Source organism: Carassius auratus, chromosome 27 (assembly GCF_003368295.1).
Source record: "Carassius auratus strain Wakin chromosome 27, ASM336829v1, whole genome shotgun sequence".
Taxonomy (NCBI): Eukaryota; Metazoa; Chordata; class Actinopteri; order Cypriniformes; family Cyprinidae; genus Carassius; species Carassius auratus.
Window position 1 is genome coordinate 22,384,830 of NC_039269.1, and position 23,857 is coordinate 22,408,686.

Consider the following 23,857-nt stretch of genomic DNA (forward strand, 5'->3'; position numbering starts at 1 on the left):
TGGACATATTAATCTTTAATATGATTGAGGGCACTCGTTGGTTCTTGGTTCATGTTGCATGTCATGAATATTAAAACCCTTGCAATGAGTACAAATACTAATCATAACCCAATATTTGACATTGCTAAAATTCAGATCATGTTCTTATTCTCAAAAACCCACCAAGTAGGAAACATTTAAAGGCTGTTCAGCAATATTACTGAGGTGTTTGACGTAGAAGGATGTTGTTCATTGAAGCTGCTAGTGCAATTTCATCCACCACCAAAAGTGCTTCATACTGTATGAACCTGTTGAAGCAGATACTTATTCATACAGAAACGTTAACAAGCCAAAATCCATGGTGTAAAGTGAAATGATAAATAGCTTTATAATGAATAATAAATCATAAATCCTGAACTTGAACAGTGTCAAATTGCCTGAAAAGCAGAGCATTTATTTTTATCCATTTCCATTAATTACAGATGCCTAGATTCTTGCTGTTCTGCTTCAGTCCTTCTCAGTGTTTCTCTGACACTATGTTGGTGTATTTTTTTATTTTATTTTTGTGGTAAGTACTTGTTGCTGGTTAGAGCTGACACTGCAAAGCTACAAAATGTCAGTTTTCTTTCTCTGTCTCCATTTTCCTTTTCAGATTTTCTTTATTGGCGTGACCGGTCACAATACATTTGTATTACCAAAGCAGTTGCAGCTTAAACTGTCTTGCAAGTGAAGACATTTAGTCTTATGTTTGTGGAAATTGACTGCAATCAGTTATTAAGATCTGACTTTTATTAGCCTATATTTTTAATGCAGAGAGTATTTTAATTGAAGTTGATCATTAAAAGTGGATCGTCCAGGCATAATGCTCATTTATTTGAAATTGACCTGTAATTGACACTTTGAAGTGGTATTTTTCTGTATGCGTTTTATGGTGAAGGAAGGCAGGAGTGGCATGTGTGAATGGACAGTCTCATTTTACAGCATCACCTTCTGCCTCGTAAGGAGATCGTAATGATTTATGAAGGTGCTCTCCTCTTGAATTCTCTTTCTCTAAAGTCTGGAGGCTCTGACCTTCATTTGACATCAATAAAACACCAACGGTCAAACTTTGCACACGGACACCGGAAGAAAGAAAGCAGGATTTGTAACAAGATGTCCTGAAATCAAAAATCCACTGATACTGAATAAGAACATCTCAAATGAAAATTACTTCACTTTGCCCTTATTATTTATTAAATAACTCATTATAGTCTCTGTAAATGACCACACAATCCTAGATTTAATTACTATTCCAGCTGTTATCGGTCTGTCTGTCTGTCTATCTGTCTGTATTTCTGTCTGTCTATTGGTATGGACAGATTTAAGTCTTTCTGGGCAACCATAGAAAATTTAAATGGATAAATAGTGTGTGTGTGTGGGTGTGTGGGTGTGTGTTTATGTATATATACAGTGGGGTTAGATATTTATTTGATTCCCTGCTGGTTTTGTATGTTTGCCCACTTACAAAGAAATGAAGGGTCTGTAATTTTTTATGGTAGGTTTGTTTTAACGTATAGAGACAGAATACCAATCAAAAAATCCGGAATAAAACATTATATAAATAAAGTTAGAAATTAATTTTGAATTTCAGTGAGTGAAATAAGTATTTGATCCCTACCAACCAGCAAGAATTCTGGCTCCCATAGGTTGGTTATGTGCCCATGTGGAACATAAATTAGTTCTCTCAAGAAAATATCATTTTAGTCTTTCTACTTTAAAATATGATTTTTTATTCACTGTTAATTGATGTTCGTTGTAATTAATTGTAAAATTTCCTAGCAAGTTCTTAGTGTATTGACAAAAAAAATTACTGTACAAGAGAAAACCTCCAACACAACAGACATTCAATGGAATATGAGTATATTTACATATTTTACAATATACAAATATGTAAGTTTCTTTACTTTACATAATTTAGAACACAGGACATGCAGTTTCCACAACAGATACTACTGGGTGTAACATACAAATATACTGTCACAACATTTATTGCAGTGGTTTTAAATGAACCTCTTCTGTATAACTGGACAATTCCGTACCAACAGTTTATACATTTAGCACATGAAACACTGAGAACAAAAAAGCAAGCTTTTATGATGTCTGAGTACTTCAATGCACCAATGCGATTCTGATTTTTATGTTTCTCTGTTTTTAGTTAACATTCCTTAGAAACTTTTGAATTAAGTGTATTGCTTCAGGACTGGAGCCAAGCCTTATGAACACACACGTAAAGAAAGTGACAACACTTGCTAAAATAGCATGACGTGCGTTCAGGCACATTGCAAATGAACGGCATCACCTTTGGGTCCCTGTAGTAGGGCGCATAAGGTTGCTTTATCTACAGTGCTAGTTTTGTCTTCCAGATTTCATTTAGATTTAAGGCAACTGAAGTTATCTTTTTCCTCTCGCTTGTCTCTATTTACAAGCATATGTTTATAAAACATCAAGGCATCTAATGAAATGTTGAGCTTGGAATGGATGAATGGCTGTTAATGAAATGAATGAATCTTTCTAAACTGCTCTCTTATGAGAGATCCATGTGGATTTTTGAAGAACTATTACCTTACAAAATGGTGGTGGCAGCAGTAGATGAGGTCTGAAATGGCTGTTAATGGAAAAGTCAGTCTTTCAAAGTCACAGGCTGGCAGTGGATTCCGTCCAGCACGGGGAACTCTCTCCTTTGACCACTGATGTGCTTCTTCGTGGGGTATGATGCAGTCCGAAAAGTTTGCAAGCTGCCATCCTGTACTTCTTGGACATGATGTTGTACAGAATAGGGTTGATTGCGGCACTCAGGTAAAAGAGTACAAAGGAGATGAGATTACAGTAATGGCTGATAACGGACATGACAGGAGAGCCCATCTCTGTGGATTTGGAGATCAGGTAACGTCCAACGTGAAAGGGAAGCCAGCAGAGTACGAAGGCAAACACCACCACAGCTGTTAGAGAGAGAGAGAGTAAAATTTACTGAAAGGTGAAAGGTTCCCTCACCTTGTTGCAGAAAGTAAATAGTAAGAAAATAAAATATTAGTCATGCACAAATACTTCTAAATCATCAAAAGAGGCTCGTTAATGTGTAAACATCGACTTAAACCTCAAAATTATAAGCATTTTTCTTAACATACAAAAATGTTTCTATTTATTTTTAATCATTTCTTAATAATAAAATATGTATTTGTGTAGATTCTAGTTGTCACAGTTTATTGAAACGTTTTGTCAACCTGTTTCAAACCTCCTTTATTAAAATGATATTATTTTTAAGAAACAAATAAATCATATCACAGTACAGACACAAAAGGACAAGTGTCTCCTGTTTTTTCCCTTTATCTCAGTTTGTTCTTAAAGGATGATTTTAATTATTCAACCCTGTTACCTTGATTTCATATGATAAAATAACTACTTAATGAAAACTGCATACTTTTTTCCCAGAAATATGAGCATTCTTTCTAATTCTGTTTTTATATATATATTTATTAGAATATATTGTACAGTAATTTATTATATATATATATATATATATATATATATATATATATATATATATATGTGTGTGTGTGTGTGTGTGTGTGTGTGTATGTGTGTGTGTGTGTGTGTGTGTGTATAGCTTGATATGGCACGGCATATTTCAATTGCCTATTAAAGAGATGCGATTTAAAATTAAAATTAAAATCACCTTTTCATGGAAAGGTGTACAAAGAGCCTTTTTACTTTAATAAACCGTTTAATTTAGGTGTTACAGCATAAAGTAAATTTTTAGGTTCCCTAAAAAAACAGTTTTAGTGTATGCAGGACTGTGCTGTTGTTTTGTTCCAAGCGCATGCCGTGCGTAATGGGTGCGCTTGTGCGTAAAGTGCGCAATTGATAAACAACTTCATCGCTGTTACCCAACACTCGTGAAACCGGAGACTTACCCAGCATTTTCACTGTCTGTCTATTGTTTTTATCACGACTCGAAGCATTTTCCCCAATCGTCTCCCTCTTTCTCTTCCAGAGCTTTCGCCCGATGAGACTATACAATACAGTTAAACAGAACACAGGCAAGAAGAAAAAGATGCTGGAGACCCAAACCATAATGGTTAAGAGCCCAGACCTAATGGCATATTCCGTGGCTTTGCATTCGTTTGTATCCCACGAGTTTGTCCCGTTTTCGTGCTCAACCCCGACGAGCACAAAAACAGGTCCTGCACTAAAGAAGGATACTATCCAGAGGACCAAAATGACCCCGCGCACGCGACCCTTGGTCACGACTACCTTTGCCCTAAGAGGAAAACAAATAGCAAAGTATCTCTCCACACTGAGAGCAGTGATGTTCAGAATGGTCGAGTACGTGCAACACTCGCTCACAAACTGAAAGAGTTTACAAAGTACGTTGCCGAAATTCCAAGGTCGGTACCTCCAGATTCTGTACAAGTCCAGAGGCATGCAGAGAAAAATGAGTAAATCCGAAAAGGCCATGCTGGACAGGTACAAATTGGTGGTGGTTCGCATGTCCTTGTATTTGGTCACCACCAAAATGGTCATGAGATTCCCCGTTACACCAACAAAGAAGAAGAGCGCGCAGGTGACGGTGACCCCGGTTAGCACTGGGACGGGGAAGATGTTGACCGGGTGCTCGAATCCCCAGTATGTCGCGTTCTCATCCCAACTGCAGTTGAAGGAACAGTTGGACCGGTTCGTCCAGGTAGGCATGCTGAGAGATCATGGAGCGTCTAGATTGTCCTGTGAGAGAGAGCTCGGGGAGGACAGTCTCCCCTCCGACTCCCCATCGCGCTCAACTTATACAACCTGTACCGCAGAATGCGAGCAATGGTAGCTTTAGAAGCTCTGAGCTTCCTAATTACGGGTTGAAGCCCCCTAAAAGTCTTCAAAATAATCAGTATAATAAATATTCAAAGTATTTTACACGTATACTATGTGTTCCAAAAAACTCTAACGTTTCTGAAACCACACATTAGCGCGCGAAATAAAAGTTCGCTAACTGAAATTGCATGCCGCCTGTAAAAGTAACCATAGCAACAGTACGCCACTCTCTCTGTATTGAGCGAGAGAAAACGACAGAACTGCCATTAGTTAATATAAAAGGCTACATACCAAATACACTCTCACAAATGCCTTTGTTTTAAACGAGTTTATGATACTTGACGGTTAACTTTCAGAGAATGCGCCCTGACAGACTGATATTCCTTTAAAAAGTCGACTCCTCTGAAGGTCGTTCAGTATTTTGCAGCTTACTGTCGGCTACTCTGTTTGTAGCTGTCAAATAAATGTCTTCGTGACACATCCTTACCATCCGTTTCACATCTAAAAATGGCTCCAACTGATAGGAAAACTCAAGAGGAGTTAAGGGATGACAATCCAGCGTTTGTTGCCAAGTTATCTGTCCAGGTTGGGACAGAAAATCGTTAGTCTTGAAGCTATTTAAGGCATCTTTGGTGTAGGAAGAAAGATTAGTGTAGAAGGTGGGAGTCAGCTCGCGGAGGATGAGAGACGCGCGTGATGCGCAACACTGAGGGACTCTTTCATTAATGATGTCATTCACTCATCACCGAGGAAAAGTGGATGCGGAATATTGGTAGAGAGTTTCCTAAGAGCTTGGGAAGTATACATTCACGTTATTTAAATGACAAAAGTAGCGTATATAATGAGGATGGATACTTGTTCAACAGTGCCATCGTGGGGTGTAAGGATAGAATGCAGTGCAACCACTGATCTATAATATAGAATAGATTTTTTTTTTACAACTTTGAATTATTGAAGAGTTACACATTGTATGCATTTCTTTATCAACTAGTAAAACTGCACATTCTGAACAATTATAAATTTTAAGCAGTGTACTAGTTAATTAGTGTGCTAATAAAATAGGACATAATGTAATGCTAATATGAAGGAACAATCCATATTTCTTTTTTTAGGTGTTTTACCTGTGTTTTAAATTCCATACTGCATTTTGTGTTTTAAAGTTACAGTGTTACAACTTAATGGATAACATCCTGGCAGAAAATGACTAGTAACATGCTGTATCATAAATGTGCATTTATTATTGACCAACTGGAACTAGCAACTTAATGCACATTTGATGTTTGTAGTGTTTGCATCTTCCCCAACTCTCTCCAGGTTGATGTGCTGCTTGGCTGGCTAGCTGTTCAAAGGTTTCCTCTTCTCATGTAATTTAGATGAAAATATGTGCCTTTTTATCATTTGAGTCACTTTACAAAAGTTGGCAAAAAACGTTTTAAAAATAGCTAAATTTGTTGCTAGGTGCTCTTTGAAAAAATAAGTTGCTAGGTCTGAAAAGTTGCTAAATCTAGCAAAAAAATTGCTAAGTTGGCAAAACTGGTTCCTAGACTCTAGTTTTTTGTAACAACGCCACTTACCGAATTTGATAAAAGTGTGAGTACCGATTTTAAATTAAGTTTTATTTTATAACGTTAAAACAATGCAAATTTTACATAGCCAAAGTGAGAGCTGTGAAATAATAATGAATTCCCACGAATTAAGAATCCGTTAGTTTTATTAATTATTATGACGTTTTCAATTCGTGGCCATGATTTAATTAAACCCTGTTGACGTAATGACTGTTATAAGTAAACCTAGCCAGCACATTAATTAAACTTAAAAAAAGATGCTAAAAGCATGCTGATGATGTGAGATGTGTCAGATTTACCTGTAGCTAGTGTGAAAACTTGTTTAAAACTAATTGTTTTACCATTAGTTAAGTATGAATCATCTTTCATGATTAAACTGTGTAACAAATATTAGTTATTAGCCTGTCGTTTTGGCATTGTTTTGCAGTGATGAATGAGATGTTTGGCAGTTTTAATAGTTAATCTGCAGGTCTACACCACATACAGTCCTTGGTTAGCATGAGTTCTGTCATCTTCTGCATGGCCAATATTAAGTGATCTCTCTCTTTATCACTCTTTTTATATTTCCCAGGAGCAGCCTACAGCTATTCTGTCCATGCAGCGACTGATGGAAAAGCGGGTCTTTTTTGTGCTGTTATATTTGATTTGATTTGATTCCATCTTTATTTTACCTGATAATGAGCTAATTACTTAAACCTAAGGGGGTTGACCAATATACAGAAACTTAGACTTTTAAGGTAATACACTTTTTCCGTTGTTTAAAGATTGAAATACATTTTTAAGTGTAAATTAATTTATGTTTAAATTTAAAATCATGACTCAAAGCACATTATTACACACTTTTTAATTAACCTCTGATGCATTTTGAATCAAAAATCACAACTGGATTATTATTATTTGTTTTCTGAGATTCAATATCTTTGATAACATGTACAAACATTATTACAAACCAGACCACCAGGGTCCTAGAAATGTGGTCCTGAAACTGCAGCCTCTGCTATATCATCCTACTTGGTGGGTGGCACTGTTACAAAAAACTAGGGACACGTGTGTTATCCTAGAAAAGTGGTCCTGAGACTGCAGCCTCTTGTATAATTCCAAACGGAAGTGAGCATCCCTATGCCCTACTCCCTTTGAAGGCCAGAGCCCCTGAAGTGTGTTCTTCGAAGGGTGCAGGGCATTACTGTCTCTTATAAGCGTTTGGAACTCCCTTGGCGAAGGGGGTGACTGACCAAATGTTACCTTGACAACGATCCGAATGCGAACGACCATTGAACACTCCATCAGTTGTTGCAAATAAATATTTCTTCTTCTTATTATTTCATTAAATTATTGTCTAATTGCATCTTATTTACTATTAAACTTTTTCAGACTAAACTTGCATACACTACCGTCTTTAATAATATTTCTATCACTGGCCAAATATTAATTCTTTTTTTCCTCTTCCTGCTAAATAAACACATGTAAACTGACAAATTCAAAGCAGAAATGCATCTCATGCAAATGAGATTTTGATGTTGACTGAATATTGTGGGGAAGGGAATTAAGGCAGAGATCATTAACCAGTTTTATGACTGGAAAGGACAGAGCTGCCATTGAGCTGATATTGAGCCTTCAGTAAACTGCCAGCATCAGTGTGTAGTAGAAGAACTAACCTGAGCCTGCAGTCACACATTTAACTATTGGCTGGATAACAGAGGTAATTTCTTTTTCTTTCTTTCTTTTAGCATCTGAGTAACTCACTACCCTCTCTACTTTCTAATGAAAGATGCAAGGTATTCAGTGTTACAGTTTGTGTATTTGTGTACAGTATGTCATGTTTAACTGTTACAGTTACAGTTTGTGTATTTGTGTACAGTATGTCATGTTTAACTGAGTGTTTTAACGTGATTCAAACCAGAGTTGGTGTTGTTTCTGTGGCCTCTGGTCAAAGTCTCCATTATATTTGTTTCCTTCCCCAATCTCAGTAGCTACATACCAACAGCTGTGCTATTTGCAGTAATATCACAATCATACAATCTTTATAGCACGGGGCAATGAGAGGCTTGAGAGGAAGTGTAGATCCAAATTGTAGCTATATTTGGTAGTTTTATCTGTTGCCCTTTAGAAGGGATTTGAGGTGCATAAATGACTGAGATAGCAAACATCCTGTCTTTTAGATAATCGCTCGCTTGTATCCACACACACATCAACGTGGTTAGCATAAAATGAGGTTTGAAATGGGTAGAGAAATCGTTTTTCTAATACTGTCCACTAGAGGGCAAGAGCGCTCTATGTAATACTGTTCTGACTCTTCAAGGCTCAGTAAAAATACGATGCATTATAATGCAGTTGCATGTAATCTAATGTATATTATAGCATCAAAACGATAGGTTGTAGCTTTAAAAAAACTATAATGTTTAAGATTCTCAGTCCACTATTGTCCAAAATGTTCTATTTGAAAAACAGTAATGTACATATCAAAACATCATCACAAATGTATTCTTCTAGTAATGAAAACCCAGGGGGCTAGTTCACCTCCCAGAAACCTGTCATTTACTCAACCTCCACTCTCTCCAAACCTGAGTCTTTATTTCATCTGTTAAGTACAAAAGATGATATTCTCAAGAATGCAGTAAATTCTGAACACGGTTAGTAGCCAAACTGTTGATGTTAGCCAATGACTTCCATAGAATGTTTTTCTCATATGAAAGTCAGTGGCTACTGCCATCTGTTCGGTTACAGCAGAATAAAAAATATATATATATATTTTGTGCTCAACAGAAGAAATAAACTCCTACAGCTTTGGAACACCTTGAAGGTGAGTTAATGGTGACAGAACCATTTCTGGGTGAACAATACATTTAAGTTATCATTTTGTGTGGTTACTATGGGTCGATGTGACAGTAATGAAACTAGCTGCCATTGAAAGCCATTAAACCCTGCCACATTTCTGTTAATCTCTGTTCTTTTTACATTTCACTGTCTCTCCGTTTATTTCTTACCTCACTTTTCCTCATGTACTTGAGGCTCTGCGGTTGAGCAGATATTGTTTTGTGTTGTGTGAGAGAGACAGAGATGTTTGCTCACGGCAGTGATAAATGGCAATGGCTGCCATTTGAGCAAAGGTATGGCCACTCTGGCACACCCTGCCGTGGTAATTATTACAGACTCCATAGACCAGAAGTCCCGCATCAGACAAGGCGGAAAATTGAAAATATAAATGATTTATGGTGCTCAGAAGTCTATCTTCTCCTCTGTCTTTGTTGTTGGCCACAAAGCCTCAGATATGCTGGGACGTCCTTTAGGCATCTTGCTCTTGTTCTTCAGTGATTAATCCGTTTAGACACAGTGGAGTGGAACTCTCCTCACCATGGAAAATAGATGGATTGTTGGAGAGGAAGGGCTTCAGGAAAATGCTTGCAGTTTGTTTGAAGAGCAGAACAAACTGCTCCAAGGGTAAAATGTGGCCCTGACTGCTGAGCAGTCTGGAGATAAGTTGGTTTGACATTTCCACCTCTGAATCTTGTAGATGTTGCTTGTCATTTTTGCAACCTGCAGCTGCAGCAATGTCAGAGCTCTAGCATGAGACATTATAAACAGTACTTTACACAGCTGTTACTGTAAAGATACTGCTTGTCTAATATAATGCCATTACTAAAATAATAAACTACATTCTTGTTGTATATAATAATATAATAAATATACTATTTAAATGTTTTATATATATAAAGGGTTAATTCACCCAAAAATGAATATTAGCCCATGAATCACTCACCCTCCAGTCGTCCCAGGTGTTTATGAATTTCTTCTTTCAGACGAATCCAGTCAGAGTTATATAAAAAAATTATCTATGATCTTTCAAGCTGTTAAATGGCACTGGTGTCGCATGCATCAGTCCAAAAGAAGTTTAATTAAAAGCACCCATCCTTAATATAAAATGTCTTAGGGGCCGTTCACATATCGCATCTTTTGCGCGCCCAAGTTCGTTATTTTCAATGTAGGAAAATACTGCACACTCATAATGGAAGCGACGTGCACACGGTGCGACGTGCCCGTTTTTTCCAGGCGCGTCCGCACCGCATCGAGTTAAAAACATTTCAACTTTTCAGAGAGCAGCAAGCGCACCGCGGGTCATGTGACAAGAACTAACCAATCAGCTTCATCCTTTCCCGTAACAATGTTGAAAGCTCAGCCAAGATGAAGGAACAGCGGATCATAGTTGTATATGGATTGCAATTTTTAAATAAATTTAGTAGCAGAGCTACTGCAAGCGATTTTTAGAGCTGCAAATCCATTTATCCATTGCTGAAATTTCCGCGTCTTCATGGAGAGAGCCCGTCATGGTTGCTTAGCAAAGGCAGACGCCTAGCGTTTTCCATGCTTGTTTAGGCATGATATGTGAACAGCCCCTTACACATCTCCGGGGGGGGTGAACAAAGACCTCCTGTAGCGAATAAATGTGTTTTTGTAAGAAAACTACCGATATTCAAAAGGTAATAATTTGTAAAGGTATATTACCTGTAAAGGTAATAAAGGTAAGAATTTGTAAGAATAAAGATGTCGAAGGATTTTGATATAAGCCAAGAGGAGACTAGTTTTCCTCTGCTAAAGTAGGAATCTTTGCTTCCTTTACTCCGTTTTTTACTCACTGACCTCATACGTCATCAGCCTGGAACGGCTTCCATGTGAGTGCAAACTAGATTAAAGTGTTTATTTAGCTTTTAATATGGATATTTTTCTTACAAAAAAGCATCGATTTGCTACAGGAGGCCTTTGTTCAGCTGTGTGAGACACCTTTTTTTGGGATGGGCGCTTTTTATTTAACTTCTTTTGGACTGAAGCATTGCAACACCTGCTGAGTGCCATTAAAAAGCTTGGAAGATCAAAGACATTTTTTTAAATAACTCGGCTGAAAGAAGAAAGTCATATACACCCTAAATGACTTGAGGGTGAGTAATTTTTGTGCAAATTTTCATTTTTGGGTGGACTAAAACTTTAAGCAGCACAACATTCCTTGATAATAATAATAAGAATAGTATTTCTTGAACAACAGATCAGCATATTAGAATGAGTTATGAAGGATCATGTGACACTTAATACTGGAGTAATGATGCTAAGAATTCAGCTTTGCCTTCACAGAAATAAATTAAATTTAACAATATATTAAAATAAAACAATAAGGCCCAAGAAACGTGGTTTACCGTGAATTTATAACAGCTAAGGGGCACTTTTAGGCATGACTCAAAGCTAATCCCTTAGCTGTCATTTGTGGTTGCCGTGCAACACACAGAAGTAAACAAAGGTGTATGTTTGTAGCGTGATTTACAACAGCTTCGAATGCGGCTCAACCAATCAGAATCCAGGACCGTAACTATCAGTTTTATAATACTGTACATACAGTAACAGTTATTTTAAATGGTCATTTTATAGATTTTTTTTTCAAATGGTACAGACCCCAAACTGTTGAATGGAAGTGTGTGTGTGTGTGTGTGTGCATGTGTTTATATATATATATATATACAATATATATATATATATATATATATATATATATATATATATATATATATAGCATTTGTCCATTTTCCAGACTGCTCAAATGTTTATTTTGTGTTTTGGCAAGCTTGCGCACAGTGCAGATATTGTTGAGTTCTCCTCTAGAACTCTAGAAGAGACATATATGAGATTTCTGTTTATTCTTAAAAGAAAAATTGAAGTAAGATATTTAAACAAAAGTCTCTATTTGGTCTTTGTTTAATCTCACTGATATCTGGGAAAAACAACTGACCCGACCCAATGTAAACATCTAAACTTGTGCTGCTTCTATCACATGGGTAGATCTCTTTCACTCTAAATGCATATAACAGCTGAGGAGAGGAGGAGCATGTTGTGACTTGCTGCACTTGATTGGCTGAGCGACTGTGACTGACACTTCAGAACCGAGAGAAGGCCCCGCCCCTTCAAACACATTGGCCTGTGACTGATCTCTCCACTGTCCTCTTGTTTAGTCTGTTTGGAGTCAGAAAGGGAGAGGGACTCTTTTAACGCTGCAAAACTATGAGTTAGTCTTTCATTGTTGTGGGAGTCAAACAGCTGATTGATCATGTGGGAATCACGTCTACCAAGGCAGGTCAGTAAAACTTTGTGCTGTTTGTTGTCTCTTGCTCAGTTCCAAACTTGTATCTCAGCTTGCAGAGTTAGAGAGTGAACACTTGGATGATATGGATGTGTGTGTCAGTTTGTAACTGTGTAATGTGAAAGTCTTTCTGGTGCCGATATGTCTTGACTCCTGTCTCACCCCAGTGTGAGAGGCTTTTGTATCCGTGGTGGAACGTGTGACCAGTGCACAAGAGAGGAAAGTCAACTTGGTTTTGCTCAGACTCCTCCAACATCCTTCTCTTGTATTTTCAGCTGTAAACAAGGGCTGGAGTACAGTACACTACAACTGTGCAGTACAACAGCACACTAGCTTGTGTTTTAAATGGCCCCCTGTGTTGTTTGCTTATCTCTTACACTCTAATAGTGTCATTCATTAATCAGGGTCTTCTGACCTGGGAACTGCTGGGAACTTCATGCTTTCACTAACACGCCTCACAGACAGACGGAAGTGTAAAAGGCACATGACAGCAACAGTGTGTTCCTGTAATAAATTGCCTTCAGGTGCAAAGTGCATTTGCTCTGAAAGTCTTAATTAAAATCATGCTTTTTCAACAGGAGTAACGGTCCTGCTAAACTTCACAACAGGTTGCAAAAGGCTTTTCGAAACTTCCATGGAGACTGTCTTTCCCAGAGAACAACAACGAAAAAACAATCTTAATATTAAAGATGAATTTATTACTTTTTGTTTCTGGCTGCCTTTCTAAGTCATCTGTTTATGATATTAACTTGAACCTACGATGATGTTTAGAGTGTGTTTGCAGTAGTTTCATCCACACGGCTTTATGTTTTACAATGACAGAGCAGTTCTTAAGTTGGATGTTTCCCCTAGGACACACAAGTGATTCAAGTGTCTATACCATAGTTTCTCATAAATCTCTAAGGTACATGGTTGCCTTATATATGGCACTGAGTCTTGTTTCCATGATGAATTACAATGGGCAGGAACATGTTGGCAGGAGGTAATGGTTTATATCCCATCCACAGCATTCAGCAAAGTGTAACTTTTCATTCCCTCTCATTTTCCGTGTATTTCTGTAGTTTAGTACGTAAGGTAGAACTGATGTTGAACAGGTTTGTTCAGAAGGAAGGAAATTAGTACACTGTTCTAATCTTATTGTATATACACAATACTACTTCTCAAATCGTTTTGTTTGTTTGTTTGTTTAAAAAAAATCCTGGCAGTCAAGACAAAGATTCTGAAAATGACAATAAGAGAGGTCATAGTTTGAAAGTGTTTATTCATTTATATTATCTTGGCTTGTCTAACAGACAGAGCTCTTAAAGGTCTTGCTGTTCTGCAGTTATTTTACAGTTCACTGCACAGCCTGTCCTACTTTGGATCATTTACATCAAGATTTGTTTATTACGAGGCGCAGAGAACCAATAAGTCTAAAAGTTCATGTTTTTTCCTGTTTTGTCTTGACTTTTGTCTTGTTTTATTGTGCTTCGGTTCAAACACATCTCTGTGACTGCTGCTGGGCAAACATATTGCATATTGTTGCATACTGATGGACAAACTGAAGTCGTTGCCTTTATATGGTGCTTTATACCTTCACAGAGATACAGCAGTAATTATGGAAACTAAAGCTATGGAGACTGCTGTAAAGCAGCTGTAAAACACAATAATGTCATTATTTACTGTAGCTAATGTCCGCTCAGTGTTTGTTTAGTTCAGATCAATAGCAGTGTGAAGATAATCAATCAGCTATAAGCAGTTCTACGTTATTCAGCTCGAGTCAGTTCAATGTTGTGATGAATACCAGTGTTGTTGTTTCAAGATTATCCAGTTTAATTTAGTTCAAGTTTTGTTCTCATCCAGTCAAATGAAACTAAAGAAGCCAGAAGGCAAAATATTCCCTGTGGAGAAGTAAATGTTAGTTCCCATAGTTTTTAATGAGAGCTTGACATGATTGTATGTTTGGCTGCTTTGAAATGTTTATGTGTTTCCAAAATAGATTCACTTCCAGTATATGAGAAATTAGCCTGGTCTTTTTATGTGTGTGTGTGTGCAGTACAGCACACAGAACATAGCTTTGTCTTTAAAGTCACATGTACAGTATACTGTATCAGTAACTCAGGAATGGTCCATTCTGAGACTGTAGTGGTTGGGCAAGGTGATATCTAAAGAATCATTAAAATGCAATATTGTGCCAATGGTGTGATAGTTGACATGCCTGATTGACTGCCTCTCTTTGACCTGTGCACCTCTTTAAAGCTGGCTCTAAAGGTCAGTGCACAGGTGGGAGACATGCATGCGATACCACTGTCATAAACGTTGATATTGGGCTGCAATTGAATTGATTAGATTTAGAATAGAAATTTGGAGTTCAATGCCAGAATGGAGAAAGATTAGTTAGACAGAAAAATAGTATTTTACAATAATGCTGATGGGTCGAAGACAATATGTGCCATTTAAATGATAAAAAAAAATATTGCTTGCAAATGGGTAAAAAACCTTGTGATTTTAACTTTTGTGCTTTTTCAGTTGCTTATAAACCTATACATGGCTAAAGTCTGAAAACACTGTATTCAGTACAAACTGGGCTACAATAATATGCAAAAAGCATGTATGTACATGATTGTGGTTTTGAGAAAAAAAAAATGTTTATGCGTAATTTATTTTGTAGAAAATTTTTGAAGTCACTGAAATAAGGTCATAAAACACATACAGAACATTTGCTCACAAGACTGTCAAACCTGGAGCTTGTAGTCTGTAAGTTTTGCTTCAAAATGAGTTTTAAATCATCTTGTTTACTCACTCACTGAAAACAATAGATTGCAAGGAAAACAGAATTCCAATTTCATGTTGAGTTTGAGAAAAACAAAATCTCTAGAGGAGGGAAAAATGAAAAGTATCTGCCATATAAAAATTGTGAGATGTTTTGAAACATACCAGCCTATTTGTTTGTGAAAGATTTAATGACGTTCATTCTCCTACCACTGAGGATTGAAGGACTAAGTATGTTTTTTTGGAGTTAAGCAGAAGCTTCCAAAGGTAGCTGGGCTGGAAAAGGTGATGTCATATCGAGTTCAGATTATGTGTTGCCAAAGAGCCACACCTCACCGTTAGACTTGTCTTACGTAAGATGGGTCGGGAAGTTCAAACATTTCCGCTTCTCTCTAGCACACATTATTCCTCATTCATACATTTTAAATGGTCATTCAGCGATCAGACTGAAAAGACCAGCCTACACCACAACCAGCCGATGGGAGGAGAAAATGTTCCATTATGTCTAATAAAAGGTTTTGTGGGGTAGTTATAGAGCGAACATATACTTGGCGGCAAAATCACTGCAGTCTAAAGAAATGCAGCTAGACTCTTTATAAGAGAAAGCAGCCCTGTGTGTTTATTCTCATTTACTCCAATAATGACATTTTTTGTTTTAACAGCACAAATGTCGGCTTTATGTTGTGTGAAAGGCTTGAGAATAGAGATGGTGGTCACATTTAGTTTTACTGAACTTGTGGCAGTGTGAATTGTGTTGTGTTGGTAACAGTTGGTGACTCAGCTGCTCAGTTTCAGCATTTTTCTATAATCTCTTCCACTGTCATTCTTTTTTTCCCCCGTTGTTTATATCCTGTTGCTTTTCTGATGTTTCCTCCACATACTGTGTGAAACTTTCTACTTGGACGTAAAACCCACATCTGTGATTATCAAGCTATTAAAGATTTCCTCCTTTCTGCCGCACATCCATTATTAACTGTGTTGGTGATGATTTTTCAATATGTCTAAGGGCTAGAGTGGCTTATGATTTCTCTGTTTTGGCATCATCTCATCTCCCTTTTTATGGCCTACCTGTATTTATAGTTTCAGATGGGTCACTAGACCTGTCATTTACCTTTATATCCATCCTTTCGATCATGCCACTAACTGACAAATTAATTTTGGAGGAATAGTGACAGTATGAACAATGAACAGCTTCTTTGATTTTGTAATTCTGTGGAAGCAATTCTCAGTGTGATTCTGGTGCTGTTTAGGGAATTTTCTTGGATTTGCTCCCAGAGATATTGTAGAAAACAGGATGTGATGTCTTTTTTAATAGCTTATTTTGTGAGGGAATGACACTGATGTAATCTTGTGTGCATGTATTATAGTTAAACATCGATTGGAGGTGTCCCTTGCTCCACAGGAGAAGACATGTGACCTCTGACTTTTGGCCTGACTGAAATAGAACACGTTTTAAATAGAAATGAGCAAACTAAGGGGTCAAGGTTTGGCTAGCTAGTTAATAATAATACACTTCTGATTTGTTTGTTTTTGAAAGCTGTTTGTTATTCTCATCAAGGTTGCATTTGTTTGATCAAAAATACTTTACAAATATTATTACTATTTACAATAGCTGGTTTGTGTTTCATTTATTTTCAAATCAAACAACTTCCTGGGATGAATTTTCAGCAGCAATTACTTCAGTCATAAAGTGTCACATGATCCCTGATTTGGTGCTCAATAAATATTTATCAATACTGATATAAAATGTGCTGCTTAATAATTTTTTTGGTCAAGATTCCTTTATAAATAGATAGTTTAAAAGAACAACATTTATTTAAAAGAGGCGTGTGTATATATATATATATATATATATATATATATATATATATATATATATATATATATATATATATATATATATAGTGCAATGTAATGTAGTTATAAAGCTTTCTTAAACTAAAGGATATTTGATTTATGATGCTGCACAATGCAAACATGATGGAACACGTTAATTTCTGAATGGAAAAAAATATGAAAAAGACTATTGGTGACTTTAACAGCTAATCAAAGCTAATTAGATTAGAGCTGGTTTTGCTGTAGGACTCCGAATATAAATTGGACATGAAGTGGTGACACAACACAGCACTAGACTTGTTTATCATACAAAATTGAATTTCAATATTTTATGCTCTTGGCAGCCACTTGTTGTTGGCACAATCCAACTTTATCCTCCTTGCTAGTGCACCAGTATATAATATTCATGATTATCAAGCATGAATGCATGTCACGCAAGCTGTCTGTGATGGAATCTACCATAATTTAATAGATTCTGCCGAGTCACAGATGAGTCTGAGCTAAAACGTTTCTCCTTTCTTTTAAGTTGCTAAACAGATTTAGTTTGCTCTCTTCTAATTATGTCAGATTGTGATCATTTAGTTAATTGCGTTTTAATTTGGGTGTGTTTAGTATTGTCATACTAGAGTAGATGAGAACCATTGCTTTAGGGTATTGACTCTGTGTGTGTTTGTGTGTTCAAACAGGCACTGCTGGACCTTCAGGCTGAAGAGTGCTAAATATGCTTCGCTGAGCCCATGAGAAGTAACTCAATCTGATAAAAGCAGACATGAGTGACACGGTGGAAAACCTGGACACCAGGGACCTGGGCTTCTCAGATGCTGAGGATGAACCTGAAGAGGTGGACTGCGAGTTTAACCCCTCAGGTAAGTGATTATTAATAACATCAGATGCTAAACATTCATTTGTTTTCATGTAGTTTTGTCTTTTTAGAGGTGCTTGTCTCATTTTTGATGAAGTTTGTGTCATTGATTTGGTTGTTTTCCTGTTTAGCTGCTTTTAAACAGTCAATCTGTATCATATAAACCACTATAGAGGTGACTCTTCTAATTTCCAAATGACTGAAAACGTGTTAGACTTGAGGAACAGGATTTATTTTTGCCAGTAATGTGTGTTAAGCGTGTGATAAAAGGAGTGATGTGAGGACAACTGTGTAACATGATGCAACATGTCATAAACAAGCATTCAGCACACACACATTCGCTGCAGGCATTCCTCAGTCCGCCTTTTCTTTTCTTACAGGAGCATCCCATATCCCATTCTCTGCCGTGTACAGGACAGTTGGTTTTAAAGAGACAGAGGCGCAGGTCTATCTGACTGCTGTCCCTATCACAGCTAAGATCCTCGAAGTGGAACGCTTCACCAGGGCCCTGGACCGCTTCAACATGTCCAAAAACAGGACCGTGTCCAAGGTCTGTGAAGCACATGCTAGTTAAAAGCAATGGTAGAAAGATGTCACAGATCTCACATCCCTGCTGTGTACACAGGCAATGCCAGCCATGTTTAAGATAGAGCTCAAACATGGGAACTTCACCTGGATAGTCAAGAGGAAAGAGAAGCACTTCATGGAGCTGCACCGAGAGCTTCTGCGATACAAGACCCTTATGAGGATCCCGCTTCCCACCCGGAGGTCAGACCCCTGCCCTACAGATAAACTTAATCAGTGATCCTTTACACCTGGTATGGAGTTGATCATGGAATTAAATACAAAACATTATAGTATGTTGTTCACACAAACCATTTGGAAACTGCGTCACATTTATAGTAAAAATACTATATGCACACCGGACAACGTAAAAAGCAGAAACGAGTGTTTGAAACATTTAAAAATAGAAAATAACTATCGGATTGGAAAAGCCCATATGGATTTCACAGAACACTGTGACGCTTTATCCTTCAGATCGGTGGTTTTCAACCTGTGGGTCGCGGTGGTATTGCAGGTGGGCCGCCAAATAATAATATTGTTCTTATATGTAAAAATGTCTAAGTCATAACATAACAACATCATTTCATATATATATATATATATATATATATATATATATATATATATATATATAATTAAATAAGAAAAAATAAATATTAAACTGTAACTATGCTTCCACTATTCCAGCTCGCTGATTCAGATTCCTGAAAAACAGATGATCACAGTTTCCACAAAATATTAAGCAGCACAACTGTTTTCAACTTTTATAATAAGAAATGTTTCTTAAGCACCAAATCATATTAGAAGGATTTCTGAAGGATGATGTGACACTCGAGACTAGAGTAATGACTACTGAAAATTCAGCATTTTCATGGATTCGGTTTTACAATAAATTACTGATTTAAAATAGAAAGGTTTGAGTTTTATACAGGGGCTTTTTGTGTCTTTAAATTATATTTATTTCAGCATGTGTACTGATTGTTAAATGTGCCGTATGTAATTTGTTTAACTGTGCTAGTATAAAAACAATGTGTTTACAGTTATTTAGGAAACATGCTAAGTTCACATTCTTGTTTCTCCAAAAATAAAAAAAAGAAGCTTGTTTTGGTCTGTGTGATTGCCAATTTGATCAATAGTATTTTGAAAAACTGGCAGTAATGTTGCATCTTTAATATGGTGTCTAATAAAATCAAAAGTTTCTACTATAATTTGTTAAAATTGATGAAATCCCACTTATCTCCGATAAACTGCCTCACATTTTAGTTTAATTGTTAAAATTGTCACTCAGGATCTCATGACCATAAATTACGAAATATTTCTTTCCGGAATAGTCCTTGCTGAAAGGTTTCAGTCGCTTGCAGTATTTAATTTGAAAGATCCCTTTGAGTAGCATTCTCTTCTCACTGTGGCTTTCAAGTGCTGTCTGAAATTCACTCCTCTTCTCAAGTGTTCACAGGAGATGCGTCACAGATGCATGTCACTGCTTGCTGTAAGCGCTAATGTGTCTCAACTGACCACTTGTGGTTCAATGGCCCTAGACGGATTTAAATACCTGGTGTAGAGGATCAGTTACTCATTCTTGAAGAAGCTATAATAATTCTCCCTTCCTCTACACTCCCTTTTTCACCCTCTTTGTCCTCTAAGTTTCAATTTATTTTTCTTTTCTCTTGTTTTCCCCCATTCTCTCTTCTCTTTATTAGTTCTCAGATTTCATGGCTATTCATTTTCTCCACAAACTCTTCTTTTTTTCTGTGATTCTCAGACTGTGATATCTTTGTCTTTCATTCAGCCACACAGAGAGAAGAAAGAGCATAAATAGGAGCGAGGTGAGGCAGATGCCTGCACTGCCCCGGGGAGGCGGAGATGAGTTGGCACGAGAGGAGCAAGTGTCTAGTCGGAGAGTGAGTCACTTCAACATGCTTACTGCAGTACTAGCTCTGGATCACATGACAGGAAGTGATCACACACACTGTTGAGCATGATGTTATCGTCCCAAGGCCAGGCGTGTGAGTCTGTAGGCAGATCTCTCCCACACAATGTCACTGACATGATTCAGTGGTCTCTGAGTGTGTATGTAGTAACAGCACACTGCTTGTCATCGTATCATTAATGTGAGCCACATGAGAACATCACATAATCTACTGATGAGATTCTGAAGATTTGAGCTGCTGAATAGAGCTTAATATCGATTGACTACTTTTTCAATGGCCTGACATTCAGATGTATATTTCCCTGTCATTTTCTATTTAGATGTTTAAGGAAGATCTTTAGAAAATGAATGAATGAGTAATTAATCAGCTGATTAGCATACAGCTCTTCCTTTCGGTCAATAAATTAGGTCTAATAAGCAAACATCACTTCATCATAATTCATATATTAGTGTCTTAGAAAATACTGTATATTCTTAAAATTTACTTTCAATAAAGACATTTAAGCAACATTATGCAATGCTTTATTTCTATCTTATGTAATATTGATCAGATATTTAAAGTGCTTGCATACATAAAATAATTATAAAGTTACATTCTTTATTCATTATGATGAATGTAATTACAATATAAATAACATTTAATTTAACCTAAAATTTTAATTTTTTTTCCATTTTAATCAAAAACACTTAATTTTGGTGACTTTCTCAGAAAACTAGACTTGTGTCATTTTGCATGTCAAGTTAATCTGTATTGATTTAGGAATGTTATGATATCTGTACTGGAAAACAACACAAGAATACTTTTCTTTTTTCAGTGTTGATAACTGCAACCTTTCAGTAAATTAAACAATTGAAAACAATTTTAAGAAAATGACTTTGAAATCATAGTTAATATCTATGGAATGATTTAAATGTCTTAAATTTTGAAATCAGCTAACACATACGTATTTTCCTTTTTCAGAAACAACTTGAAGACTACCTAAACAAGCTGCTGAGGATGGCAATGTACCGAAAATACTACGCCACCGTAAGTTCACTCTTGATTATGGAGTTCAGACCCTGATCGCTCTCACGTTGAGTTATCCTTAATGAAGCAGCCGCCTGAGGATCAATATTACAGATGGAGACAGTGTCCTGAGTGTGTTAATGTGCATCTCTCTTTCTCTCTCTCTCTCTCTCTCTCTCTCTCAGTGCTATTCAAGCAGCTTTAATCAAGGGCATCCGTAATTCTCTCTCTCTCTCTTTCTCCCTCACATTCCTTCTTTCGTTCTCTCCCTTCCTCTTCCTCTGCAGGGGTCAATATAGCTGAGGATTTAATGTAACTTCTTTTAATTGAAGCTGTTTCTCTATCTCACTGGTTTTAAGCAGAATTGTTTCTCTTTTGCAGATGGAGTTTATTGATGTGAGCCAGTTGTCCTTCATCCAGGACTTGGGCCCCAAGGGCTTGTAAGGACACACTCCATTTTTATTATTTATTTATTTTTAAGTGTGATATTTCTAACTTTATTTATGTAGGGTTTATAAATTTATATAAATTAATTTTTGCATTGTGGCAGTAATGTAATCAAGCAACAAATTGTTAAGCATATGTGTGTATATATATAATTTTGTATTATATAACATAATACTGAATGTTGTACTCCTACGTAAATAAAAATGTACTGTGATGCAATTTTGTTTTAATTAAGTGTTATGGCAGTATGACAATTTCTCCCATAACGTATAAATACCCTAAAGGTCATTGAAATATGGGAGGGGATATGTTAGTTGTGAGAATGTTATGGTGGAATAAATGTCATGACCCTAAAATGTGCTTAATTTTACACAACGTACTGTATAATCTATTATCTCATGTCTTATCTGTCTTATTTGACATATGACAGAGACATGTTTTTAATGGGCTTCTTGAGATTCACTTTTGCTCATACAAACCTGTATCTTTCAGAGAAGGCATTGTTTATAAAAGGTCAGGAGGTCACCGTATCCCAGGCTTGAACTGCTGTGGCCACAATGAAGTCTGCTACCGCTGGTCCAAGAGGTAATTGTTCATAAAACACCAAATCTATTGCACAATTCCTCAAGTAAACCACAAAAGCAGATTAAATGTTATCATGCAGTGAGGCTGTGCTCTTCACTTTGAGTTTAAACATATGACTCTTTAAAGCAGTTTTATCTGTGAAAATGCACAGTTCAGATAGAGCGGACTGACTCTCTCTCTCTCACACACACACACACATACACTTGAGTCTAGTGAGCTGTTTATCTCTGCTACATTGATACACCGTGCTACTTTCATTCTCTGATTAAACCGACACCGTATCACTGCCTTCCACTGCTGTCTGTATAATAACGCTTTAGAAAAGCACACTTTGACCTCATGGTTGTGATGGAGTCTAATGAAGTCTTTTGTGCTCTTTGTTTAGGTGGCTTATTGTGAAGGACTCTTTTCTGCTGTACATGAAGCCAGACACCGGTGCCATTTCATTTGTCCTGCTTGTGGACAATGAGTTCACAATCAAAATGGACTCCAAATACACCGAGACCAAGCATGGAGTGAGGATAGAGAACTTGTCCAGGTGTGTTCGCTTAGATATATTGGTCACCAAAAAAATAAAAATAGCTGACAATTGACAAGATGTAGATCAGTTTCAACAGATTTGGAGAAATTATACAACTTTTTCTCACCAATAGATCCTCTGCAGTGAATGGTTGCCATCAGAATGTGAGTCTAACAGCTGATAAAAAGCATTGCAAAAATCCTACATGACTCACACTGCATGCTTATAAGGAAAAAAAATCATTATGGCATGTCAGACCGTTGTGTCCATCTAGTATTCGCATCCTCTCTCCATAATATTGGTTTCTACGGTGAAAAAGTCATCTTGACTGAATCAGGGGAGAAATATGCACAAATCCAGCACCGTTTACAAGGGAAAACAGTCCAAAACAGCTTTGAAGAAATCTGATGTGAAAGAACAGGGATGGAGATTATCACTGGAGGAAGGCTTATGGATTATAGACTTGTAATTTAGCAAAAAGCAGCAGTTTAAAGTTAAAACAACCCTTAGATAATGATGGATTGGTTTGTTACAAGCTTTGTGCTTCCCAACACTTTAATTGTTGGACTAGATTACTTGTCAGTTATAGAGGTGCTTTTATCAGCTGTTTGAACTCTCATTTGGCACCCATTCACTGCAAAGGATCCATTGATGATCATGCGATATATATATATATATATATATATATATATATATACACACACAGTAATGCTGCATTTCCCAGTATCTCTTTTGATGAACAAACAAACTCTACATCTTGGATGGCCTGAGGGTGAATACATTTTCAACTGATTAAAACTGTTCCGTAAGATATTCCTTTGAGCATATTCTCACTTATAAATGTCTCTTTTCATG

General features: G+C 36.8%; 2 protein-coding genes across 3 annotated transcripts in view; one reads left to right on the forward strand and one right to left on the reverse strand.

The window, feature by feature from the left end:
* Positions 1-1,879: 1,879 nt before the first annotated feature.
* ghsra (growth hormone secretagogue receptor a) lies at positions 1,880-5,131 on the reverse strand. Its single transcript, XM_026206685.1, has 2 exons — positions 3,930-5,131; positions 1,880-2,957 (listed from the first exon to the last, which is right to left on the reverse strand). The coding sequence occupies exons 1-2, from the start codon at positions 4,705-4,707 to the stop codon at positions 2,653-2,655; spliced, it is 1,083 nt and encodes a 360-aa protein (XP_026062470.1). The 5' UTR covers positions 4,708-5,131; the 3' UTR covers positions 1,880-2,652.
* A 2,892-nt stretch (positions 5,132-8,023) lies between these two features.
* pld1a (phospholipase D1a) overlaps positions 8,024-23,857 on the forward strand; it is a 30,401-nt gene continuing 14,567 nt past the window's right edge. The window contains exons 1-9 of one of the 2 annotated variants that reach the window (XM_026206687.1): positions 8,024-8,082; positions 17,775-17,954; positions 18,331-18,500; positions 18,576-18,718; positions 20,304-20,415; positions 21,406-21,471; positions 21,832-21,890; positions 22,390-22,482; positions 22,868-23,020. In XM_026206687.1, coding sequence (XP_026062472.1) covers positions 17,858-17,954; positions 18,331-18,500; positions 18,576-18,718; positions 20,304-20,415; positions 21,406-21,471; positions 21,832-21,890; positions 22,390-22,482; positions 22,868-23,020 — 893 coding nt within the window. In that variant the 5' untranslated portion in view covers positions 8,024-8,082; positions 17,775-17,857. Of the gene's footprint in view, positions 8,083-12,307; positions 12,496-17,774; positions 17,955-18,330; positions 18,501-18,575; positions 18,719-20,303; positions 20,416-21,405; positions 21,472-21,831; positions 21,891-22,389; positions 22,483-22,867; positions 23,021-23,857 lie in introns of those variants that run through there. The other variant, XM_026206686.1, reaches the window with a different exon arrangement.

What these genes read in the sequence shown, in the direction of transcription:
- ghsra (XM_026206685.1), bottom strand. Translation starts at nt 4,707, where the DNA reads ATGCCTACCTGGACGAACCGGTCCAACTGTTCCTTCAACTGCAGTTGG. An exon ending in ACAGACAGTGAAAATGCTGG is followed by an intron (nt 2,958 to 3,929) that starts GTAAGTCTCCGG and finishes TCTCTCTAACAG; the next exon opens with CTGTGGTGGTGTTTGCCTTC.